General features: G+C 41.1%; 1 protein-coding gene across 4 annotated transcripts in view; it reads right to left on the bottom strand.

Annotated features, from left to right (window-relative positions):
• The window catches only part of SACS (sacsin molecular chaperone), an 88572-nt gene that overhangs the window by 14007 nt on the left and 54182 nt on the right, over positions 1-20383 (bottom strand). For 3 of the 4 annotated variants that reach the window (XM_032838258.1, XM_032838259.1, XM_032838260.1), the window contains 4 exons: positions 14862-15008; positions 11101-12583; positions 10382-10473; positions 2868-2894 (listed from right to left, as the gene is read on the bottom strand). In XM_032838258.1, coding sequence (XP_032694149.1) covers positions 2868-2894; positions 10382-10473; positions 11101-12583; positions 14862-15008 — 1749 coding nt within the window. The remainder of the gene's footprint in view (positions 1-2867; positions 2895-10381; positions 10474-11100; positions 12584-14861; positions 15009-20383) is intronic. The other variant, XM_032838261.1, reaches the window with a different exon arrangement.

The following is a 20383-nucleotide window of genomic DNA, read 5'->3' on the forward strand; positions in this document are numbered from 1 at the left end:
TCCCATGAACATATAATTTCTAGACTCTTAAAAGACTATTTTAAAAAATTATAAAAAAGGGTCTCAAGCCCTTTGAAACTTTGGTACATCACTATTTTTTAACCAAGAGAAGACATCCCTATTTCAGATTCTTACACATCAGGAAGATGACTCTACCTCCTACTAAGAAAATTATCTTTCATGCTACAGTAAGACATTTTTATATTACTGCTACAGAAATTTAAGCAAGGGTACATGTTTGCAACTTTTGGAAGATGTCAATCCCCAAATTCTGAAAATCTTCAGTTTCTACATGTGTGATTTATGGTAAATCAACTAGTAGTATTTAAGAAATCAAAAAATCTTGTCAATAGTCTGACTAGTACATTCTCCTTGACCTATGAATTCCATTAAAATATAATTTTTATAATTAAGTTTTAGTAACAACGTTCTAAAAAAAAATGCTTACTGAATTGAATTAGTAGAATATCCAAATCATAAGTAAGGCAAGGATTTAACACCAAAGATACAAAAAAGAGTTAGAAATTAAAATTCAGAACACTATGAAAACAAAACATTAAATGTACACCACACTGTGCTGTACGTTAATAACTGCCACAAGACGTGCATTTGGTAGATGACACTGTCTAGTATCCTCGTGTGAAACCAGCAATTCATAAAACTACACCCACCTTCAGGAAAAAGGGCTAATATTACTGTATAAATAAAATACCAAGAAAACACCCACACCACATATAACATGCAACTAACACACCAGTCATGCTCAACTGAAAAAAACATAAGGGAAAGTAAAGGAGAGAGAAAATGAAATTAAGACAAATTCTAAGTACTTATATGGGTTTAATCTGAAGTCCTGATTGCTATGTAGTTTTGTATTTAAGCCTTTAGCTAAAGAAGAAATGTTAACACAGAAAAGTCGTCACGTCTTAGGTCAGAAAGCCAACGAAATGATAAAGCACCTCCAACAGTATCAGCAAAATAATTTTTATAGCATTTTAATAAATGACTATGTTTTTGTTGCCCTAGCCTTGAAAATCATCAGCACTGTCAAAAGAGGTCAACTTGACAGCACTGAAAGTGTTCCTGAAGACAGAACTGTTTTATCTAAACTAAGATTAGACATGATTATTTCAGAACTACCTCTTTTAAGAGCAGTTTTTGCTTTACTATCAGTCTGTTCAAAATAATAAATATCAACACACTGAATCACTCTTTAAAGACTGCACTATGTTTTTTGTTTATATTTATTCACGTTTATGTTTAGTACCAACTTTGAGAAAGATTTTTGACACAGATGAAAATAGGATATTATAGACTACTTCAGTATTTACTTAGCCACAAAATCTCAGTCCTGAATGCTTTTGCTGACTTGGGGCTCAGTACACTTGACCAGACTCCTTTGGAGTCACAACTGCTGACTCTGGGCGTCCGAGGCTGTGAGCACAGCAACAGCTCTTTCTACTTTTCTTGTACAAAAAGGGGCAGTGGCAGCTTTGATGACTGATGAGTTCTAACTACACTCCACTGTGTAGAGTGAGCCAAATCTCTTTGTAAAATACACATGTGACAGAGAGCAAGTCCATTCAATGGTAAGCTACAGATGAGTCAAATCTTCCAAGAAACAGAAAGAAAGATGGGAAAAGAAAGGAACCAATGAAGGAAAGGAAAGCACATGTCTGCCTGCCAAGCATGCCATCCGGCACCAGGCAGCTCTAGGAGCAGCACTGAGAGAGGGGGACCATGGGGGTCCAGTGGGAACGTCCACTCTAACGTGGAGCCTGCCAATGTGGTTCAAAAATCCACTGGTGGCCAAATTTCTTTTCAAGAAGTCCACACTGGCATTCTGCCCCTTCAAGGTGTCCTAGTGTTCATCTAGAAAAGGTGCCACCAGACAACAGGAGAGGTCATTGCCATTACCAGGAGCGTCCCTAAGGCACAGGATAACTACACAACCTACTCCTACCACCATTTTGTCTTCTTCTTTGATTATACCTTACAAATATAGGATATATTAGGGTTTAGAAATATATAGTAAAAATAGCTGTGGATGACAAGCCACTTACAAGCTAGAAACCAAATTTAATATTAATAGGAATCATCAATATAACAATGACTTGGTTTCTCAATTGAGTATGGGTACAGCTTACTACAAAGAATTGACTGACTTCAAAAAATAACATTTACCATAAAAACAATGTCCATTAAGCAAATATTGCAGCCTCTTATTTTCCAAGTGAAACATGAACTGGGGGAAAATAATACCAGCTGAGTCAAAATATTTTTATTTAGAAAAAAAGTCAGTAAAATGACACACTAGGCACGGTAAGAACAATCAGCTGACTGTTCCAAATGAAAGCTGTGTTAGCCACTTTACTTTCCTCAGTGTGCCAAGTAGAGGGATGCTCTCCCATCCCAGCCACCATGGTAAGCCAGTCACCACTATGGGTACCAGAAAGACTCCTCCCTTCGCCATCACAGATCCCAGAACTTGGTCCTTCTACACTTTCTAATCTCAATATTTGTGTATATCATTTAAAAGAGGTGCGTTCATTCACACTTTCCCATTAAAAACCACAGCTTAAAATACAAATTTCGGCAGAATTCTTTGAGACCAAATGTTCTATGAAATGTTTTCAAATCATTTAAATATGGTTTTATTGTGGTATGTACAACAACCACCTATAAACCTATATTGGTACAGTTTCCTCTCTCCTTTAAATAGTTATCAGCCCCCGGGGGTGGGGGGTGGGGGGGAATGTTAACATAACCTCTAGCTACTTCAGTAAATGAAAAAACAAGATTCAAAGAATCAAATGAACAAAAACATCAGGCTACAAATAAACACAACATTTAGTCAGTTACCATACCTGAATATCCCCAGAGAAGTTGTTGTGCTAGAATATAATTAAATCCAATCTTAGAAAAAGCCAGAACTGTCACAATTTCACATGACGGCTACAGAAATTATTCTACATTTTAAGATAGCACCATCTATGGAATCTTACACATCATTATATAAAAGAAAAGCCATAAACAAAATTCCAAATATAGCAGAATATACATTTAAGATTTAAAAATGTATTTCAATGCAAGCTAAATCCAAACTACATAATGGGTAGGAAATCTTAGCTCAGAAAGAAAGCAAAGAAGAAAGGAATACAAACTTTGTATGTATAAATTACATTTCAACAGCATAAATAATGTGATTTGATAAGCTCCCAGTGTGCTTTTTGTACAGATGATTACCATGTGATATTCAGATATTCCAGATAAGAATTAAGAAAGGGAAGGGTGCCTGGGTGGCTCAGTCAGTTATGTATCTGACTCTTGATTTCAGCTCAGGTCATGATCTCAGGGTCTTGAGACTGAGCCCCACATTGGGCCCCAGGCTGAGTGTGGAGCCTGCTTAAGATTCTCTCTCCCCTCCCACTACCCTTCTCACCTGCCTCTTAAAAAAAAAAAAAAAATTAAGAAAGGGAAGACATCTAATTTACAGAGTAAATCATTCCATAAATCAGAGTATCTCTACAAAGTACACAATTTTTGGAGTATCTCCATAAAGTAGTATAATTCAGACTCTATGACAAAGAAAAGGAGGTTTTCTCACATACTTCTACTGCTTCTTATAGTAACCACCAATAATTTCAATCATCAAAGAATCCTATATGGCCATCTAACCCCTCCTCTGCCTGAAGCAAGCTCTTTGCTCAAGTACACCTCCACAGCTCTGTGCCATGTTCGTATACTTGGGTATATTAGGCTATACCTGGCAGCTAACACAGAGCCCCAGCTCTTATCAAAGGAACTTAAGCTCTTCTAATCTGAACATTCTTTCAATTACTTTACAGGCATTCTGTCCGTCAATGGTGACTGCTAGAGACAGAGAAATAAACATGATACATGACCTCAGACCATGTCTTATAGTCTAATGGGGAAGACGGGTATTAGATAAATTATCATAAATGACAAAACAGGTACACGTGTGGGGCACAAGTGCTACAAGAACTCAGTGTGCCATGAGGACACATGGGCCATGAGACAAATGAGCATGAGAGAGTGAGATGGGGGACAAAGGAAACCATGTTTCCTTAGGGAGGAGACTACACCTTAGGGAGGAAAAGAACAGGCCATCTCCCATATATGAGAAGGATCAAGGGAGACTATAAAAGAGATTATCAATAATAATCACAATAAAAGCAAATACTGATATAATGTTTCCACATACTGGATTCCAGGCATCTTTATAACAGCCAGAAATGAAGCCATATAGTGAAGGGCCTTGTAAGAAATACTAAGGATTTTGGCCTTAGTTCCAAGGAAAAAAGGGAAGCCTTTGAAAGATCTTCAGATAAAGAGTAGGAAAATATTTTAGAAAGATTAAGTAGCAGTACTATTGCTGTGTTAACTAAAGAAGCAAGAATGGATGCGGGAAGACTTCCACGATTATTCCCGTAGTCCAGGTGAGACGGAATGGCCGCCTGAAGGAGGATGAGGGTGTGGGTGGAAGATGTCCCACGACAGGTCCCTCTGTCCAACAGGTGGTTGTGAATGTAGTAACCCAGAATATCCTCATGGAACAAATCCTGCACCACAATCTTTGGAATATTGCTCATCTATACACCTGAGGCTGGCACCTGAAATTGTCACTTCTTCTGAAGACTTCTACATACACCTATGAGACCATCTCAGCAATGAATACGATAAATCATTACAAAGTAGTGTCCAAGTGGACAGGTGAATACGCCGCCCCTCCACCATGCTGTTTGCAGCCTTTCCCCAGAAAGTCTGAGACAGAAGACGTGCCAGCTCCTCTGCAAGGTGACCCGACCTGCCACCCCCTCCTCATACTGACTCTATTCTCAGGATTTGACAGAGGACACATCCCATTGAAGGGCAGTATTATTTACATTGATGACCCCACTAGACTGTGAGCTCCTTCGCTTTTATTCTTCACATTATCTCCCTCTAGCACGATGCCTGGTACACAGGGGAAATTCAGAAAAATGTTTACTGGGAGTCTTTGGTCATGAAACAGAGCAAGGCATGAGGCCCCATGTAATAAGGAAATATTAAAAATACTTCAAATATAAATAGGATCGTGGTGCTAACCTATCAAGCACTCCTACCATTTGTCTGATTTAACTGTTTTTTTCTGTTTCCTCCAAAACCCATCTACCCTCTCTTCTAACTATTCCCCAAATTCTGACAGTCAAGCATTTACTCAAGTAACTTAACCTTCAAATAACTCAAATGAAGAAGACAATATACACCCGATTATCTCACAATTATGGGCAGCAGATAAGAGGACAGAAGATACTCATCTGAAAAGTTAACAGTAAATCACAGGCACAATCCCAGGGATTTATTTGCCTTTCCATCTTTGTGCCCCTGTCCCGCAACACCATCCCCAGCCCAGCACTTGGAAGCAGGAACATGTCCAGCCAGACGTGTCAAGCAGGCACTGGAAATACAAAAACAAAATAATCGATGGTTCCTGCCCTCAAGGATTTTATAGTCCAGCAGAGTAAAATTATGACCATGATAAGGCTGAGAGGACTGAATGGGCTGTGGACTGAGCTCCCTGAGCAAAGCAGAGGCAGCCACCTCAGAGGTGCAGGACAGGGGTGGGTGCAGGGAAGCCTCCTCTTGGAAGACACGTGTGGGCTGAAGCGTAAAGGATGAATACCAGTCCGAGCGGCAAAGTGGAGGACGGAGAGAGTGTTTTAAACAAAGAACACCACATACAAAAATACAGACATGAGAAAACTTCCATTCAGGTAAGAACAATTACCAAGCACCGACCTTTTGAAGCAGCTGCTGTGCTACACGGTGGTGACAAGTGTGTCTGCTCTTGTGAGATGGATGGAGCAGTAAGTTTATCAACCTACAAATGCTCAGGATGGCGAGAACAGGAGGAGGACACGGAATGAACCTAAGCCAAAGAGATGGTGAGTTCACAGTCACAGAAAGCCGTGTCACCCACAGGAACACCACCAGGTTTAACCTGAGAGAAATCAGTGTCCACTGAGAATGCCGAGCAGGTGCGGGATATGATCGGAGAGCGAGCACTGGAGCGAGTGAATCTGTGAGGGGGCCCTACACTATGACGGAGGCAGCACGGAAAGCGAGAGCCTAATGCAGAGAGCTGGGAAGGAGGGGGAACAGACTTAAGGAGAGAATGAGGACTCAAATCACGAAAATGTTGATTTCAAGACACTTAGAGAACTCCCAAATGCAAAATGAAAATAGCAGCCATTTCGTCAGTGACCTTATGTGCCTGGTACCGTGCTGAACAGGACATATTATGTATGCATCATGTGATCACCAAAGTAATGACCACGGCAACACTACAACATCGCTTTTTGATAACCTGCCCCCCTGCAACACTGCAAAACTGGATAAAACTCAGCAAGTTGTAACTGCCTGCCATCCTTGACTCAACCCTTACTCTCATTTCTCTAACCTTATAATAAAGTAATCTTGCACTGGATATCACCAAAACTTGAGAGCCTCAGACAGACTGCCATGGAAGGATGTTTCTGTATTACCTTGTTACTGACTGGGAAACAAAGGCTCAGAGAGGTTGGCTAATTTGTCCAGAGTCACACAATGAAGGAGTTGGGTGTTAGCCAAGATCTGTGTGACTACAAAGTCCCAGACACGTAACCATTACAGCACACTGCCCATCTTGACACTGGGGTGGCAAAAGATGATGGGGCGGTTCTTCCACAGGGATGGCGGCAGGTGCCTGGGCTGGGTAGGGATATTCAAAGAAAGTGAGAGCAAGATGGAAGAGGTGAGTGAGAGCTCCTATACTAGCCCATATTCAGGGATAAACTCAGGAACAGGAATTCACAAATAATTCTGGGGAGCAGGCAAAGAAACATAAGGACACCAAAAGACAATAGTGCCATAAAAACCAAGGTGTTCTGAAAGGGCATGAGCAACATCTAAACTTCAGGGAGATCAGATAAAACAACAAAAAAGGCCACTGGACTTAACAATAAAAAAGTCATTAACTGGTGACCTCAGCCAGGCAATTTTACTGGAAATCTAGCAGAAACAAAGATTTGTTTGCAATGATAATAGGTGACGAGGAGGCAGACCATAAGCATATCCTACGCTTTCTAAAAGCCGGACCAGGAACAAATGCAAGAGGAATCAAAGTCAAGTTTGTTCTGTTTTTCCGAAAAAGGGGAAAACTGAAATTATGTTTAAAGCTAACGGTAAAGGGGCAATAGAGGCAAACAATGAAAATACAAGCAATTACTTAGTATTTAGCTCAGGATTCTAAATGCAATACAAGTAAAACTATGAAATAATAAGACAGATTTTATCCTAGGAATGAAATTAGAGAAGTACCCACTGCAGAGGAAAAAAAAACACATTTCAATTCTAGGCAGCAGAACTTTCAAAAATGGGCAATCAGTTGTTACTGATAATCAGTAAACAGAAGTCTACAGCGCTCTGTCAGCAAAACAGCCACATAATCATCATTTAGAGCAAAAGAAAGATAAAATAATAAATAAAACATCATGTTGTGTATGTATGATGTTCCCTACCATATGAAGGAAGCTCCCAGGGTAATACACCCAGAAGTAAACGACACGCAGGGGCGTCTCTTCTACCACACTCACTAATGCCCTCCATCTGGCCCAGGCCACCAAAACATGGAATAACATATTTGACTGGTCACTTCAGAGAAGAACCTGAACAATCCCAAGAAGCTGGGCAGGGGCAGCCGGCGCGGGGCAGCTGGGTTCTCCCACACTGCCTATGTCTACACTAGTGAGCCAATCTGAGTGATTCTGGATCAACAGCAGAAGCAAGCTGCCTGCCACCAGCCATGATCTCCAGTACCAGAATTATCAGGACGTCAGGGCAATGTGTCATGTTGATATACTGACTTCCCTCTAGGCATCTCTTCACCAACTCATGTCTCAGAAAACCAAAGAAAGGGTGTCACTTACTGGGTCCTCATCAGCCTCCACATCATAATGCTCCCAAAACATTAAAACTGTTTAAGGCAACAAACAAATATCAAAAACTAATTTTGCCTGGAACTAACAGTACAAAAATAATAGGGAAGATGCCTAGGAGGCAGTTACCCATCTCTCATATGGCCAGATAAAATACTGAAAAGGCCAGAGGTCAGGATCACTAAATAATCATGAGAATGGTAGCCTAAATTTAAATTGAGATAAAGAAAAGTGACCTTGAAGACAATTTCTGGGAGAACGGAGCTACACATTATGGGTGACAGAAACAGTCAACCCAACCCATCTATCGTACAGTCCAGAAAAATTAACCAAGATCCAGAGACGAAACAGTGCTTATGGTATAATCTCAAAATAACAAATCAGAATCCACAGTAGATGAGAAAATGAAAAGACACACGAAGTGCGAAGACTCAACTTTATAAAAATGTCAAGTTATCTATGTAAATGCACAAACTTTACTCATTCCTAAAAATGTAACAACAGGTACCCCATCCACCTAAGGCCAGACAAACAAGTTGTGGCCATGCCCTGTGCCACAGGGTATCTGAAAAGTTCTGAGTAAAAGCGGTATTATTCTGCTGGACTTGTACCCTTTGCTCCTGATTTGGTTCCGAATAACTTGTATAACCAGGCTGATTTCCAAATCCATATCCACCTGAGAAACTACCAGCCATTAACAAGAACATTCTCTTCAAAAGAAAGTGTGTGATGTAACACAGGAAGAAAGCAGGATCCAGTCAGACAACATGGATGGATAAGAGTAGTCAAGGACACAGACACACACCATGGTAACTAGCTGAGCTCACCTGTGCTACTAAATGCCAGGATCACCATGTGAGCGGACGAGACCACAGAAGGCCTGAGGCAGTGTCTGGGTGTGGGCAATCTTCTGGGTTTGGACCTAGGTTTGTTCAGGTCGTAAAACTTCACTGAGCCTACATTTATGGTATGTGTATTTTTCTGTATGTGCATTATATTGCGAAGCAAAGTTTTTATACAAGACTGTAATACAGATTTTAGAAAAATAAGGATTTCTAAAACTTTGGAACACAGAACAGCAGAGTTACAGGAATCCAAGTTTAGACTCCCAAAAAGGCTACTTTGAAGATGACCATTCCGAGCTAGGTGAATCATCTCGGTAGTAGAAAAATCAACATCCACTTTCTAGCTCACAGTTACAGATCCCTATGGTTAACAGCACTGCACACTCGTCTTCCCTTAGTCTCACCTGGGCTTATCCTTAGTTCGCCTCCCCCATTCCAACTCCTTTCACTTCTATTTCAATGAATAAAGATGTATAATGATTAGCAGCTTTTCCTTTACTCATTATCCTTCAAAAGAGAACAGCATATGCTATAAAAGACACACTACAAAAAATATGCTTTATAACCTTAACTGATGGGACAAATCCAGAATTTTTCAGGCCAGTATCTAACTTAGAAAGAGTTCAGACAACGGTTTTATAAGAGAAAGGATGCTCGCAAAAGTTGAAAGATTCTATTAAACTGAGACCCATGCTGGTCTTTCCCCCCAGACCACTCTGTCTTTTCCTACAAAAAACTCTCAATAAAGGACACCCATCCTTCGCCAAGACCTCAAGAGTTCCCTTTCCTGACACTGCCATCAGTCTGCAGTCCCTGGAGCTGAGCCAGAACAGCCACAAAAAACTCTGGAGGACTAGGTGGTATGGGCGACAGAACAAGGCTGGCAGGTATAAGCCCTGAGCAACAGGCACACATGACCTTCTGACCTTTGAACCAAACCTCTTTCCCTCCTTCCTCTGTGCGATCCAACCAGTAACAGCTGTGCTCACTACTACAGAGGCTACGAGATATGAGACTGAGGGTTCACATGAGAAAGGAAATGGGAAAGCATTACAAAGCTGTGTAAGGGACACCTGGGTGGCTCAGTCAGTTAAGCGTCTGCCTTCAGCTCAGATCATGATCCCAGCAACCTGGGATCAAGTCCCATATTGGGCACCTTGCTCAGCGGGGAGCCTGCATCTCCCTCTCCTTGCTACTCTCCCTACTTGTGCTCTCTCATTCTTCCCCTCTCTGACAAATAAATAAAATATTAAAAAAAAAAAAGCTGCATATGAAATTACCACAAATGGTAATTTATGGTGACAGGAGAGGTTCTGAAATGCAATACCACCCTTGGATTCTTTTATATGTCCAAATCTAGCAACTGAAATGCCTTAAATGTAACAATTATATTAGGTTGAACCATCTGAAATTGTTGACTTATAGGTTTAGAACAGTAACTTTTGGCAATTTCCTACTGGTTCAACTTCACAGAAAACTTATAAAAACTATTTATACTTTTAGCAATAGGTTTATTTAACAAAAAAAAAAAAAAAAAAACATAAGCAACTATAATACCTCGGGTTTGGGCAGCTTCCTTTAAAGCAGCTATAAGGTGAGGCTTCAAGTTATCCAAAATGAACCTTCCTTCAAGACCTGGGAAAAGGGACCTAAAAAGTGAAAGAAACACAGCAATTGTAACCTTCTAACAATTCTAAGATAAAAGAAATTCAATTACATAATTTCAAATCAGTTAAATGTACTACTTTATATAAATTATAATGCACGTACCAAATCACACTGCAATAGTTTTTGATCGAATACTATCTAGGCATCCCTTTAAAACATGGTGGCGTCATGCGCCATAGCCAAGTCCAGAATAGTCTAAACATCTTAGAATGAAATTAACTTTATTTTCTGAGATGTCATACACATCCTCATTTATAAAGAGTTCCTTAATGCACTGTTCTCATTAAATTCAATTTCGTCAAAATAATTCATTATCAACTCAATCTTACTTCATTATTAGTGCTTTAGAACCCTTGTTTTCAGTGTCCTGTTATGAGATATCCAAGAGAAATGACTGCTCAATAACTTTTAGGCTGACCAACATCTGAATGCTTTCTCACTTTAGAATGTAAAAATACACCCTTTCATAGTTTAACAAAGTGTTTCTGCGAAAGTCTTCCTGACTATAGCTCTACCCTGATGGCGCCTGATGGATTTCACAGTAAAGGACTCTAGATGTACGTGGGGGTTGGGGAAAGGTAACAGCACGGCAGAAGTGTGAGCTCTACCTTGGATAGTCTTCTGAGGTAATATAAATAACATCTTGATCTGATACAGATGAGGAGAAGGGCACAAAATTTCCGTTTTGTAAAGGTAGCAGCTCCAACCCCAGCAGTTCACTGTAGGCTTGGTCAGAAAGCACAAATTCCAGAAGGTGAAGCTTGTCTTGGGCATCACCCGGTTGCGCAGACTTCCTCAGCACCTGCCGCACCCACGCAGGCGTCACCTTCCTCACGGGCTTGGCGCTGGAGGCAGCGAGCTGAACGGCAGCAGCAAGATTGGCGGGTACCTTGACAATCTGTTTCCCTGAGCTCTGGAGGTAGCTGAGCACGGTTTTCGTGTATTCCAAACTTTCGTCCAGTTCTGAGAAGTAGGCCTCCTCCAACTTGACCCAGTGGTTGCTAATGGAATACATGACCGCGCTCTGGAACAGCTCGTTAAACAGAGGCTCCAACACCGGCTGCCAGTGCACCTTGACTTTGTTCGCATCGGGCCAAAGCTTATAGATGATGTCAACCGACAAGGGAAAATCGGAGCTCCTTTCTGTCTCCAGACGTTTTATGGAATCTAAGATCAGAGTCGCGTATGCTTTAGGGACAACGTTCACAACCAGAAATTCATTCCACAAGGCTGCCGGGTCTCTCCACTGGTCCAGCTCTCGCCACTTGATGCTTCTGCGATTGTCAGTCAGGCCAAAAAACCCGCTGATGTGAACTGGGAGGCCCGTTTTGCTTTCCTCACCCGGCGGCAAAGGAAGAAAGCAGAAGGCTTTTCCTGAGAAATCGGCTGTGGCTCCTTTTTCTTCATCATCTCTTGATAAAGACATGGCTATTCCAATGATTGGGACAAATTTCAATTCATCAGCTAAAGAATCAAGCTTACCACTAATCCCTCGCCCACCCACACTGTTACACACCAGCCAGGAGGTTTTTTGTGCATCCTTAGTACTCTCATCTTCTAAAACTATATTTATATGATATGTTACACAGGTTATGCTATTGCTTGGAATCTTTTTACAATAGTTACTTATAGCAGTTTCCAGAAGCTTTACAGAATTGGGCCGCTCGTGCTTTAGGGCCTTATTCTCACTAGCAGTTACCCTAAACACCAGTCTCTCGGTTCCATCGGCCTCTCGGACGTGTAAGGAAACATCCTGCACACTTTTCAGGAAGAGCAGCACTGTGTCTGCATCCGCCCTGAATGAGTCAAACAACTCAAGAACCTTCTGCTTATTGTAGAGGTTACTACTAAGCTGGGAAGGTTGTAGGCGAAGAGGAAAACGGAAAAACGTTCCTGGAAAATTGGCATTTACAAACGTTTCCTTGGTGCTTCCAAAAATGCCAGTAAATGGTGCAAACTGGTCTGAAAGTTCACTAATTTCTTTGCTGTCATCTTTGAGATTCCAACACTGGCCTGATTCATGTGGACCAAAAAGCGTTTGATGAGGGTCTAGCATCCCAATCTGGTCACCACTAAATATGCAAGGAACATCTGTAAAGAAAATTTCGACAGTCATGATCAACTCTGAAATTTAATGCACAATTATAATTACAATGTACAATTACTATCAAAATATTATAAGTGGAAAAGCACAAACCATAAAATGACTCTAACACAGATTTATCTAAAAACAAACTAAATTTAGCTCAGGAATTTAATTCTCTGAACATGAAATCTAATGATTTCTCTTTTGATTCAGTAAGTACCAGGCAGAGAAACTTTAGATGATTACTGTGAAAACCTAAGAGAAATCTTCAAACATCTACTACACAATCAACATATGTGAAGGATATTTATACTCAGCCCCCACAGCCACCTGAACCCAATTATACAAAAAGTTACATCCTACACTCAAAATACACATTCCCACCACAAAGTCTCTGAAAGTGGGGGAGGGAAAGGACAATGCAGGTGACTCCCCCACCGTGTTACCCAGTGAGCAAAGTCCCCAGGGTACGTCTATAAGCAGCCCCCCAGTTCACTACCACCCTGTGCCTCTCATGCTGAGCACACCTCACCACATGGAACCCAAGCACAGAGCCCTCGGAGACACATTTTTTATATAGCACGGCTCCTGAAACCAACAGCAACTGCTTCACCTGTTTCTCAACCACAGACAATACTATTTCAACAGAGGCAGAAAAACTAGGCACAACAGATGCTCTGTACTTAGAGAAATTCTTCACCGCAGTGCCTTTCTACGGACTTCCTGAGAGTAATTTTCACATGGTCTGCCTCACCTGCTGACTTTCGCACCTAACCTCCATGCAAGATGCACCTTCATATTTACAGTCATCAACAGCAGCCTGTGCTGTCACCACCACGGCCTCCTAAACTTCCAGGTATTTTAAGTAGGAAATGAGAGGTCCACCAACCCAGCTGCTAAATCCATCAACAATTCGGTGGGATGGCACTCCCAGCTGCACTCCCTTTACAACACGTCTGCACTCCAGTTACTAAAATTATGTCAGAGATTCCGGATAGTTGTAAAGCATAACGCATGACCTTTGCAAATCCTCAGATTAGAGCACAGCATTCCAGTTAATGCTGTCCCACAGAGACATGCTCATTCGTGAACCGTGAACAAACCCACAGTGCTACGCAGATGTGGCAGTCAGCTAGACTCCCCAACTAAACAATTCATTCCTGTAGGACAGTCTCCACGCTTATGCGCGGTTTTAAAACTTCCACATGTCACAGACCTGAGTGGTAACTCATCAATGGTTGAACACACCAGTGCTAACATTCATGTATAATTGTTACATAACACTGCAAGATGTGATTTAATACATGATTTATGTTCCACAATATATTATAATAATACAAATGCAATCAAAAATAGAAGCTTAACAAAACTGGGCTACGGTGACCCAACACCCCATTTGCCAAGGGCAGTCCCAATTCAGGCTAGAGGTTTGAGAACGATACCACCCTCTTCTCCTCTGAAGAGTGTTCCAGTGTGAACAAAAAGTTATATGGTTTCCCTAGCTACAGCTACAGCTCTTCTAGCTAACTCAGTCTGCCCTCCTGCAAGTTCAAAACGCAAACAGAGTATGAAACTAAACCATAGCAAGTGCCAATTCCATTAAAAAAAACTTTTTAGCACAAACTGCAGTAAATCCTGAGAGCTTTGACTCTGGAAGATAGCCATCTACTCTTAGAAATGTCTACACGAAGAGTTTAAAGTACTTCTTATTGTAACCATGAACCAGAATCCTCATATTCTTTCTAGATTCAAAATGTGATTTCAAAGTAATCTTTAAAATACTCAAAGGTTTAAGAAGAGCAAAATTTTTATCAGGAAAATGTTAAGAAATCAGAATCAAAGATCTTCACTTTGTATTCAATTCTACTGAGTATTACACTTTCCTCTTCAATCTCCTAATATTTAAAAATAGGTGCAAGAAAATCTGTGAAAATCCTTTTGTCTGACTCAAAGATATTCAGTGTAAAATTTTTTAGAGTAGTAACAATTTATGCAGGTATTTTAAGAACTACAGTTCAAACCTCACGTAAAATGACTAAATATATAATATTACACTGAACCCACCAGATCACGGAATTAATTTTCAACATCACATGATGAGGCTCTGGTGTACCAACCATGGTAACATTGGAAAACATAGGTCACTGGCATACTTCTTACTGCCATCAGAGAATTTGAAAAAGATGCCTATTAAAAGTACCACCTCCAAAGTTAACTAAATAAATTACAAAATATAGGTTAAAATAATTTTCATGACCATGACCCCAAAACCAAATACTATACCTGTTATATGATAGACAGAATTAAACCCAATTCCGAATCTTCCAACCTTCAGGGGGTCATCCTTTTTCCTGCTCCTGGCTATTTCCTGAATGCCGTGCCAGTCCTCTGGTGTGAAAACTGCATTGTTGTACACATACAGAGCTGGCCCTGGGTGGTAAAGCACACAAGCAATATTCAGAAAGAAGTAAGGCATGGCATTCAGGCCTCTGCCAAGAGCTTCCACTACATAAAACTGCTTATTCCATGGGCAGATGGAAAGAAGTGAATGGACAGGGCACCTGGGTGGCTCAGTGGGTTAAGCCTCTGCCTTCAGCTCAGGTCATGATCTCAGGATCCTGGGATTGAGCCCCGCATCGGGCTCTCTGCTCAGCAGGGAGCCTGCTTCCCCCTCTCTCTCTCTCTGCCTACTTGTGATCTCTGTCAAATAAATAAATAAAATCTTAAAAAAAAAAAAAAAGTGAATGGAATGACTGAATTCTGCACAATAATTCTGATTTTCACAATAAAAGTAAAAACACAAGCTAATGGTAAAAATAACTAGCAGGGAAAAAAAATTATTGCTGACCAAAACTCCAAAAAGGGAAAATTAAGAATGTTATGATACTTAACACATCCAAACCACAGAGCAAATGAGGAAGTTAATCAGAATATACTATTACTTTATAAAATTTGCTCCTAAATGGTAGATTTAAATCATTTTGTAAATGGGATAACCTATAAAAGTACTAAGGAGACTTGTTATCTACAAAAACCTTGTTAAGGGGCACCTGGGTGGCTCAGTAGTTAAGTGTCTGCCTTCGGCTCAGGTCTTGATCCCAGGGTCCTGGGATCAAGCCCTGAATCCTGCTCCCTGCTGAGCCGGAAGCCCGCTTCTCCCTCTTCCACACCCCCTGCTTCTCCCTCTTCCACTCCCCCTGCTTGTGTTCCCTCTCTCGCTGTCTCTATCAAATAAATAAAATCTTTAAAAAAAAAAAAAAAACCTTGTTAATACATTATTTCATAAGAAGAAAAATAATCCTTTAGTCATGTTAATAATCACCTTGTTTGTTTCTGTTTTTGTCAGCCTCTGGAATTTTCTATATGAGGGATTATCTGTATAACTAAAACAATCATTAATGTGACAAATTTTACAATCAACACTTCAGAATAATAGTACCCTGTCTTCAAAGTCATTCTTTTACTTTTTTCTTTTTTTAAAGATTTTATTTATTTATTTGACAGACAGAGATCACAAGCAGGCAGAGAGGAAGGCGGCGGTGGGGGGGGGGGGCGGCAGGCTCCCTGGTGAGCAGAGAGCCCAATGTGGGGCTCGATCCCAGGACTCTAGGATTGTGACCTGAGCTAAAGGCAGAGGCTTAACCCACTGAGCCACCTAGGTGCTCCCAAAGTAGTTCTTTTAAAAGGTTAGCTTTATAATTCAAAATGTTTGAATTTATAATGTGAATTTATCATTCAAAGCATTTTTAGAACACTGCTTTTTTAAACTTCAGAATCTGAAAGAATTCAAACTTTCTTTGAATATGTTCAACTACAGTTAATTCATCATACTTAAAAATAATTAACAAAGTGCAAAGATATCTTAAGCGCATAACTTAAGACAGTCTTACAAAGCAAACAAACCTGTAGAACTTCCATCCAAATGAACACAGAGAACGTTCCAGCACCCCCAGAAGCCTCCGTCACGGGCCTATAAATTCAAGATATGGGGATGCTGGCCATTGCTTGTTTTACAAAAATGGCCTGATGCTGTAATAGTCTAAGAATGGAGAAGAAAGTAGCCAAGACTGCCGAGGCCTTTCCGAGGAAGAGGACACAGGGGCTGAGGTGGACTCTGGATTTCAGACCCAGCTCTACCATTACCAACTCATCACTTTGGGCAAACGAAAGCCTGTAAGGCTCAGTGTCCTCATCTGCTCAGTCTGTCAAATAAGGATGAGAACAGTATCGCCTTGCAAAGGAGTGTGGAGGCGCAAATGAACAATACAAATGAGGCACCAGCACAATGCCTGCAACAGGGTAAACCCCGAAACAACCAGATACTGTGACTGCTGTAATCATTAGTAGTATATGACATGTCAAGTATTTATGATCAGCAAAATACTAACACAGGAATCTTAATAAAATAAGTATCTTAATCGCCAACAGCTAACTCTAGCTGGTCTGAAACAGCATCTCGTGAACAGTGTCTGGTTCTGCCTACTCCAAATATCCATTAAAAATACCTGTGAAGGCACAGAAACCGGGACCACAAAACTTCACAACACTGAACACCGGGACTGAGTGAGCCCCTGCCAGAATCCAGAAAGAACTTGCACAAGTAGAAGGTCTATGGAAGGGAATTAAAAGTCCAGTAGGGAGGGGCACCTGGGTGGCTCAGATGGTTAAGCGGCTGCCTTCGGCTCAGGTCATGATCCCAGCGTCTTGGCATCGAGTCCTACATCCGGCTCCTTGCTCAGCAGGGAGCCTGCTTCTCCCTCTGCCACTCTGTCTGCCTGTGCTCACTCCCTTTCTCTCTCTCTGACAAATAAATAAGTAAAATCTTAACCAAAAAAAAAAAAGAAGTCCAGTAGGGAGCACACCACATAACCCTGCCAGGAGCAAAGCAGAGCTGCCAGCCTGGAGGAAGACCTCCCTTCCTTGCCACTGTCAACCCAAAATCCCCTATAGCCCAGCTGCTTCTAGAAAATACCTGCCAAGTTACAAAACAGATGTATGTTCTTACGAATTCATACAAAGCAGTGCTTCACAAGGAAAGGAATTTCCTCCTCACAACCTCACTGTCCAAGGTTTACTGTCTCCCATTGGACCCATCAGTGAGCTCCTAGAAGGAAGGACACAGGCGACATAAACTCCTGTTTGTGGAACTGCCCTGTGTGCCAGTCTCTGGAGTGTGCCTGACACACGTGCACGCCAGCCTGCAGGGCACACCTGCCTGACACATGTGTACACGGCCTTCCGCAGCGTGCCTGACACACGGGCTAGCCTGTGGCTGAACCAGGCAGCGCTCAGATGAGCCCACCACAGACAGCAGACAACCGCGTGTGGCAGCTCGATGCGTCTCTTCACTGGCTTCTGTACTGAGCAGGCGTAATCCAGTTCTTAGTTCAGATTTTAATCATGGTATTATCTGATTACCCTCATCCTGGAATAATACTCATCCTGGAGATTTAATCTTGAATCTCACTGAATCTCCACCTCCACCTTGCAGGTCAATTTTAAAATACCCCAATCCACCCTGATTGAAAAGGTGCCTCTTCCTTCTGAGAGTGAAATAACAAAAGAATAAACTTCTTTGGAGAATTTTCTCGTACAGAAGATAGTTATCTGGGAAAGAAAGGTGAGCAGCAGGCCTGCAATCAACTTTCTCCTTTGGGAAGGTTACAGGGAGAGAGAGAACCCAGCCAAATCTCCTTGTAAACATGCCGAGGACAGATCTCTGGGCAAACACACTAACACTATATGCTAGCAGGAGTCTAGCAGATGCTTTCAGAACTTGCTTATTATAACTACACCTGGAATTTACAGATTTAGGGGAACGAGTCACAAGCTATTTAATTATCAGAGAAAAATGTGAATATGTTTTATCACTGAAATAGCTCCTTTCATGTAGGCAATGGCCTGCGTGCATCACTCACAGGCCACTTCTGCTCACTGTAGGCCCAGGTGTGTCCAGCAAAGCATGAATGGACCTAACAGGAAGTGCTGGGAGTCCAAGACTTCTCCACACTTCCTTCACTGTTTCTCTTAATTAACTACATTCTTGAAATCCTTACTGGGATGAAAATGGGTGAGAGCTCCTCATGTCTATGCATCTGATTTGACAGATTGAGACTTCTGTCATCTGATTATATAAAAAAGAACAAAAACAAGGTGGACTGAAAAGTTCACATTTGCAAAATTAACTATCAATAAGGAAAACAAAACTAATATCCAAGAAGATGATACCAGCTAAGACAACAACAACATCTGAACATAAGAGAAGGACATTCTCAAATATGCAAGAGCATGCAGGATCCTTAACAAATACTTGTTAAATAAAGGTACCAAAGATCATTTCTCCCTATTTTTATGTGTCCAAGTTTATTTTAAATCAGCCCATCTGAAAATCAAGAGTCTATCTCTAAGTATACAGCCAACCCTCGAGCAACACAGGTTTGAACTGCACGGATTACACATGATTTTCTTTGATAACCGCTGTAAATATATTTTCTTTCTCTTGTGATTTTCTTAACATTTTTTTTCCCTCTAGTTTATTTATTTTGGAATCATACAGTATATAATACATATAGCATACAAAATATGTGTTAATTGACTATGTTATGGATAAGATGCTTCTGGTCAATAGTAAGCTGTTAGGAGTTAAGTTTTGGGAGAGTCAGAAGTTATGCACAGATTTTTGACTGCACGGGGCTCATTCTTCCAGGGTCAACTGTACTTACAAATAAATTCAGTTAAATAATCTTGTTTCAAATACTTTTTTTAAACAAGGTGAACTCAAGGCTAGAAGCAAAAAATCCTAGACCTTAGGTAGAAGTTTGAAGCAAAACACTTCTAGGATCTCCTCACACTGTCTGTCACCTTTATGGCTCTACGGTACACACATAATATCAGTGTGACACCAGACATAAAATTTTCACACAGATGAACCCATTTAATCCACAAAATAACTTAGAGGCAGGGATGCATGGGAGGCTCACTTGGTTAAGCATCTGCCTTCTGCTCAGGTCAAGATCTCAGGGTCCTAGAATGGAGCCCCGTGTTGGGCTCCCTGCTCAGTGGGGAGTCTGCTTCTCCCTCTCCCTCTGTGCTTGCTCATGCTCTCTCTCAAATAAATAAATAAATAAATAAATAAATAAAACCTTAAAGAAAAAAATAACTTAGAGGCAGATTTTGTCCTTATTACCATTTATAGGCAAGTGGGCTGAAATTAAGCAGGGCCAGGCCATCTGTTTCATTATGGTGAGTAAATATGAGGACTGGAGTGGTCATTGGGCAAACGGGTGCCCAGTGAAGACATGATTTGTGGTGGGCCCATGTAGGACCAGGACCTGAACAAGAGCCTCCTCTTCACACCTGCTATCTTTCAACAACAGTCACGATAAATCAGGGAGTCTGAGAACCTGGTACTCCTCTCATAAAACTGGATGACAGTAGAGAGATGGCCGGCCCCATCACCAAGGCAGGACAGGTCAGGGCTAGAATGGCAGCCTGCTGGTGTGTTACGTTCACTGTCTTCAGACAAACAAGTACAACTTGCCTATCACAAATCTGACCAAAAAAACGAATATATCAGCTCTAATAAATGTTAAATATATACTGTTTAAAGAATTTAACAATTAATGTTGATTATTCTCCTAAATCGTAAAACATATTTTCAAAAATATATGACTTACACCTCTTTAAAAGTCTGTTCAGGCTAGAGGGTATCATGCTTAGCGAAATAAGTCAATCGGAGAAAGACAACTATCATATGATCTCCCTGATATGAGGGAGAGGAGATGAAACATGGGGGGTTAAGGGGG

Source organism: Lontra canadensis, unplaced genomic scaffold (genome assembly GCF_010015895.1).
Source record: "Lontra canadensis isolate GAN:19392208 unplaced genomic scaffold, GSC_riverotter_1.0 scaffold103, whole genome shotgun sequence".
Classification (NCBI taxonomy): domain Eukaryota; kingdom Metazoa; phylum Chordata; class Mammalia; order Carnivora; family Mustelidae; genus Lontra; species Lontra canadensis.